Source organism: Mus caroli, chromosome 6 (assembly GCF_900094665.2).
Source record: "Mus caroli chromosome 6, CAROLI_EIJ_v1.1, whole genome shotgun sequence".
Taxonomy (NCBI): domain Eukaryota; kingdom Metazoa; phylum Chordata; class Mammalia; order Rodentia; family Muridae; genus Mus; species Mus caroli.
The window spans coordinates 68,940,698-68,947,372 of record NC_034575.1 but is presented as its reverse complement, the minus strand read 5'-3'; the positions used below and the strand labels follow the sequence as shown (position 1 = coordinate 68,947,372).

The 6,675-nt window shown below is 46.7% G+C and overlaps 1 protein-coding gene across 1 annotated transcript; it reads right to left on the bottom strand.

The window, feature by feature from the left end:
* Positions 1-6,393: 6,393 nt before the first annotated feature.
* Positions 6,394-6,559, bottom strand: LOC110297088 (60S ribosomal protein L39-like). The gene has a single exon (XM_021165872.2). The coding sequence runs from the start codon at positions 6,557-6,559 to the stop codon at positions 6,404-6,406; it is 156 nt and encodes a 51-aa protein (XP_021021531.1). The 3' UTR covers positions 6,394-6,403.
* Positions 6,560-6,675: the final 116 nt, after the last annotated feature.

Genomic DNA, 6,675 nt, shown 5'->3' with positions numbered 1-6,675 from the left:
AAACATTCTGTGCAGAAGGCTAAAGGTTTCCAAAGATAAATCACTGATGGGGAGCCATCCCTGGGTGTTGGGAGTTTCCTCAAGGCTTCCTTAAGCAGTAAGAGAGAAAGAAATCTTTCCCCAGGGTAAGGGAAAGATTTGCCAAAGTGTTCCGTGAAGGCTGGAGCCCCCCGTGTCTGGAGGCTTGTTTCTGCTCACCCGGGTTGCAGCTGTTCTCTCTCGTCTTTGATCGTCATTCCTGTGTCCCATCCAAGTTCTTACCTCCTAGCCAAAGCACTTGATTCCTGTTTCCTAGCCTCCCGTTGCCGCCTCATCCTGTTAAGACAGATGCCAAATAAGCAGTGTATTGGAAAGAGTTTCTCAATTAGCTTTGGTGCAGCCCAGCATCCCCTCTCTAAGTGTCTGGCTCATAAATTAATTTGTCCTTAAATCGAACTCAATTCCACACATCACTCCTCTATCCTCAAAGTCTCACCAGGCTCACTATTAGCTCCCGAATTAATTCCCATCAGCTGAGCTCAGCCTTAGAAGTCTTCCTCCATCTGGTTCCTCAGGGTAACAGCCAGCAGATCCAGACCAGACTCAATAACAGTCCTGGCAGATGCAGCCTCTGGCAACAGTGTTACTTAGTAGTGAGACTGGGACTTGGGTATGAGACCTGGTTCCTTTATCAGGTGCTTATTGGCCTCACATGGGTATCAGGTGCTTGCCACTCTCATGTCCTGCTCTCAGGATCTTCTGCATCATCTCTGGTCTGATGCTCTGCCCATAGTTCACCTACAGGCATCATACCTCGGGTGTCTGCACAGTTGTCACCCAATCCCTTCTACCTTCATTTTTTTTTTTAATTTTACTTTTTATTGGCTATTTTATTTATTTGCATTTCAAATTTTATCCCCCTTCCCAGTTTCACCTTTATAACTCCCCTATCCCCTCCCCCTCCTTCCTGCCTCTATGAGGGTGCTCCCCCACGACCCACTCACTCCTACCTCAGTGCCCTAGCATTCCCCTACACTGGGGCATCAAGCCTCCACTGGACCAAGGCACTCCCCTCCCAGTGATGCCCAATAAGGCAATCCTCTGCTACATATCCAGCTGGAGCCATGGGTTTCCCCCCCCCAACCCTCTATGTGCACTCTTTGGTTGGTTGTTTAGTCCCTGGGATCTTTGGGGGGTCTGGTTGGTTGATATTGTTGTTCTTCCAATGGGATTGCAATCACTTTTAGCTCCTTCAGTCCTTGCCCTAACTCCTCCATTGGGGACCCCATGCTCAGTCCAATGTTTGGCTGTGAGCATCCATGTCTGTATTGGTCAGGCTCTGGCAGAGCCTCTCAGGGGACAGCCATACCAGACTCCTGTTGTAAGACCCCCGAAGCTGGGCCTCCACTCAAGTCCCGGGATGAGCTGGCCAGCACCCCAATGACTCGAGAGAAAACCACACCTGATGCAAACTGCATTATTATTATCAGCTAGCTGAGGCCAAACTCCTCACAGCTCGCAGCTCGCAGGGCAGGGGAGTTTGACCCCCAGTGGTAACAGTAGGGGGCTTTTAAAGGAAAAGTGAGGAATTGGGAGGAGTTGGGAGGAGTTGGAAGGAGAGTTGGGAGGAGTTGGGAGGAGAGTTGGCTACAGCTCCTTTCTGGCGAGGCGGGGGTGGGGGGGGGTGGGGAGTGAGCTGTAGCTCCTCTCCAGCATCTATCTCCATGTCCTTGTAGGTCTTCCTACAATTATCGCATCTCTGGCTATACGGCACAGAAACAAAAAGGCTTTTTGCTGGCTATAGAGAACAAAGAGCTTCTTTCTGGCTGTATTTTTAGAGATCAGGGAAAACAAGTTTGGGGAACGTCCAGGGGCTTTACCTTCCAGGGATAAAGGTTCTAAGTTGGGGGCCCCTACTGTCACCAAGTGCTTCTTGGCATCACCAGTAGTGTCTGGGTTTGATGTCTACAGATGGGATGGATCCCTAGTTAGGGCAGTCTCTGAATGGCCTTTCCTTCAGTCTCTGTTCTACTCTTTGTCCCTGCATTTCCTTTTGACAGGAGGAATTCTGGATTGATATTTCTGAGGTGGATGGGTGGCCCCATTCCTCAACCGGGGGCCATGCCTATCCACTGGATATGGTTTCTACATGTTCTCTCTCCCCTTTGTTGGGCATTTCAACTAATGTCCTCCCTGTTGGGTCCTGGGAACCTCTTGGGTACCTGGCATATGGAACTTTCTAGTGGCCACCCCCAGTTCCCCTTCCCCTCTGCTACACACCTCCTTTCAAATTCCTGACCCTCTGTACTTCTCCCCCATCTCCTCCCATATCTGAACCAGTCATTTTTTAAAAGCTAAAAACAAAATATGAATCAGGTATAAAATTGTAAGCTTTTAAAGTTAGGATAGATGGTAGTCTGCCTTATCTAAATTGACAGATATGATGGACTAGGTGTTAAGTGTATATCATACTTAATAATTTACATAGTTGTAATGGTTATGCTCAATTTATTTCTGAAAGAAAAGAGCCTTTTAATTGGACAGAAGGGAGAAATGTTGTGGGTTGCCCAGTGATATTTGTATTCTGATGTTAATTCTGCTTCCTCAGGAGGGGCTGCCCTGATGAGGAGTGGATCACGTACTCATGTGATTTCATGTGACCCTTCTCCCCATTTTAACTGGTCAAATAAAGGCTAGAATCTGCGATTGGGCAGTGGAAGGGACTGGAGGTTCAAGAGAGTTGGGGAAGAGTAGGGAACAAGAGAGGAGAAGGACTGGGGAAAAAGAGGTGGAAGGAAGATGGAGCAGAACCACATGGCCTGAAGAAGCCACAAGTAGCAAGGGATCTCATAGCTGGGGAATAGATTAGTGTAGTGGTAGATCTGTCAATCTAGGTTGTAGCTTATAAATATTATAACTAAGTTGTGTGGTTTTGCACGGGCTTATTGGAGTTGGAGATATACTACAACATATGTGTGTGATGTGTATGCATGTATGTGTGTGTGTGTTTGCATGTGTATGGGCACAGGTGCCTGGCATATGTGTGGTCGTTGAGATAGAACCGGGTTCTTAACTGAACCTGGAGCTCTCCAATACAGACTTGCTGTCCAGCTTGCTCTGGGAGATCTGTGTCTAGCTTCAGAGTGCTGGAATTACAGGCAGGCTGGGCTGCCCAGTCCACCCAGCATTTATGTGGGTGCTGAGGCTCTCATGTGTATATGGCAAGTGGTATATCCAGTGGGCCATCTCTCCAGCCCCTGTACTGCATATTCACGTTCCTCTTCCAAAGGCCCAAGTCATTTGCAGACGTCATTCTCAATCAGGATGCAGTCTGACCCTATCTTAGGGGAAGTCCCCTGCAACAGCATCTCTAGGTTTCTGCTCAGTCTCCCCAGAGAGAGAGAGAAGGTCTTCTGAGCTCCTGCTTGGAAAGCAAGGATCCAGCTTCCAGCACGTTGCCACCCCCAGCACTGAAAGGGCTAGAAGTTGCTGAGTATAGTAATCAATATCTCTCTTCGATCTCTCTCTGCAACTTAAATTCCATTGTCTTCCGGTCCAAGCCCACACTCGATGGGTAGAGTTCTGACTTCTGCTGAATTGAGACAAGGCAGTATCCAAGGGAAGGAAATGCACCAGAGAGCACAAGTCCAGCTGGTCCTCCGTGGATGGCCCACCAAGTGTTCAAAGTAACCTCTACACACTTAACCTCTCATCCAGACCTCTTCCCAGTCGTCTCCACTTTAACTACCCATCTGTTGCCTGCCATGTTCCAAAGTCCTTGGGGCTCTCTCTTCTATCTCTCTGTGTTTGTGCCCGTGGGCATGCATGTGGTAACCAAAGAACAAACTCCAATGTTGATCCTCAGGCACCACCAATCCCGTTGGTTGATTTTATTGTTTTGTTTCTTGTTTGGCAGCTGGAGTTTTTGTTGTGTCTTTCACTGGCCTGGAAGTCACCAAGCAGGCTAGCTGGCTGACCAGCAAGCTTCAGGGATCCTTCTGTTTCTCTACCTTGCCAGAGCTGAGACTATGAGTGGGTGGTACCACACCTGTCTTGAACACATGCCATGCGTGCATTGTGGGGATGGAACTCAGATCCCCATACTTGCAAGGTGAATACTTTACTGACTGAACCATCTTGTCAGCCCTTCTTCTACCTCTGAAGAGCCGGTGGCTTGGGGTTTGGCTTGTGTTCTTTGCTCAGTCATGTGTCCCCCTCCTTTGCTTTCTTTCCTGGTTCCAGAATGCTACTGCTATCATTGTCTTCTCTCGTAAGATCTTCCCACAAAGCATCTCTTTAAGCCCTTGTAAGAGTGGAGGTTTAAAGGCAGGGTTGCCATCCATTTGTGCTGCCTCAGCTTACTTTCTTGCTTGTTTTCTTTTTTTTTTTTTTTTTTGGTTTTTCGAGACAGGGTTTCTCTGTATAGCCCTGGCTGTCCTGGAACTCACTTTGTAGACCAGGCTGGCCTCGAACTCAGAAATCCGCCTGCCTCTGCCTCCCGAGTGCTGGGATTAAAGGCGTGCGCCACCACGCCCGGCTTTCATGCCTGTCTTCTGCTCCAGGCCATGCTGAGAGCTTGGTTGGTCTTATGTGGAATGACACGTCAGTGAGTTTTAATGAAAGCTCAGCCTCACCCAAACTGGTTCTTGCAACAAGAAATATTTAGTGACAGAGATCAAGACAAATGGACAGCCTAAACATTGGGAATCTGGAAAGCCCAGTGTAGGCTCTCTAACTTCTATATCTTAACCACCAGCATCCTAACCAACCATCAGCATCCTTTTGCTGCTTATATGTGGCATCAATCCTGCCATTTTGGATACTAAGGCTGAGTTGGTTTTAAGCCATTTTTGTTCACCATTGTAACTAGGCTCTGCAGTGATCCACTTATGTCTCTCCCTTGGATTCTCATGTGCAGTCTTTGCCTCAACCCCTCATACTCATGGGTCTGAAGAATGGTAAATATGTAGAGGTTTGTTTTTTTTTTTGTTTTTTTGTTTTTTTGTTTTTTTTTTTTTTTTCCTCAAATCCCCACACTGTCTCCTCCAGCTTCGAGTAGACTTAGAGTCTAGACAGGTTCACCTATAGACTTTGAGAAAATTAAGAAAATATACTACTTGGGATTCCTACAACACACAAAGCTCTAACACAGTCAATAAGGAGACGGTGTCCTCTTTGGTAGGAGCCTACATGCAGTGCTCCACCCAGGCAGCACACGTGGGTCCAGTTCTACTGCAGACCAAGGGGTCTCTCTGAGGCTTTCCTCTGAACTCATGGCTAATGCTGGCCTGTCTCCCTCCCTCTCTTTTCCTTTCCTTCTCTTAGTTAGAGGAGACTTTGATGAAATGAGCCTCAGCTGACAGTGGAGGCAAGAATGAATGTCCTTTCTCAAGTGTCTACTGTTTGATTTTTTTTTTTTTAATGAATGGAATTTGGTGAGGAGCAGTTTCTAGATTTGCAGAAAAATCAAGCAGAAAATACCAGCTAGTCCTACCACCACCTCTAATAAGTGTGTTGGACTAGTAGGAACCTGAATTCTCACTAGCAAGCCATGAAATCTGTGGTTGTACAGTCTTGGGGTTGTTCCTCCTATAGGTTATAAGAAGCACACGATGCCATGTGTCTGCCATACAGTATCACAGAGAATAATGTCTTCGTCCTAAGAACCCTTTGGCTTGCCAATGTTTCCTTTCCCTTCTCCCTCTCCTGCCCCTGCTCATAGGAATTTTTAACCCTGAATGTTCTGCCCCCTGTCATCTCTGACTACTTCATTGTCCCTCTTGTAGGGGTGGAGAAGGAGGAGGAGGAAGAGGAGGAGGAGGAAGGGTATGGTGATTAATCTTCACTATCAATGTGACTGGTCTAGAATGCTGAGGAGACACACCTTTGGGTGTGGGGAGCATGAAGGTTAGGAATCAACACTGAGTAAAGCTGGAGAAGAGGGGAAGTGAGCTGAGCATGGCCCTCCTGGGTCTCCGCTCCTAGACTGGACCCAACATGATCACCTGTATCATGCTACTTTGCCTTTCCCACCATGCCAGACTGGACCCCCTCGACCTATCAGCGAAGATGAAATCCTCCTTTCTTTCTTTCTTTCTTTCTTTCTTTCTTTCTTTCTTTCTTTCTTTCTTTCTTTCTTTCTTTCTTTTCTTCCTTCCTTCCTTCCTTCCTTCCTTCCTTCCTTCCTTCCTTCCTTCCTTTCTCTCTTTCTTTCTTTCTTTCTTTCTTTCTTTCTTTCTTTCTTTCTTTCTTTCTTTCTTTCTTTCTTTCTTTCTTTCTTTCTAAGGTTCTATATTTTATTACTGGCCAAACATCCTAATCTAAGACACGAAAAGTCTCCAGGTTTAAAATGTTGAAATCCATCTGGTAGGACTGATTGATGACAATTCAGTATAAATCCTCAGTCTTGCCATTGTGTGAATCCTTACAGACCCACCTTCGTTCTCCTCCAGTGTCTTCTCTTAGAGTTGTACCTGATTTTGTTACCAGTTTTCATCCAGATCCACTGAGGAATAGGACGATTTTGCTTTTGTTTCTTGGCCAGGAATCGCTTGATTTGGAAAGTCTTGTGAGAAGACATGGTGAGAAGCCGAATCAGGAGTAGCATGCACGATGGCAGAGGAAAGGAGAAGAGAAAGGCTGGGACCGGAAGAAGCAAACTCCTCCTTTCTTTCTTTCTTTTTTTTTTTTTTTTTT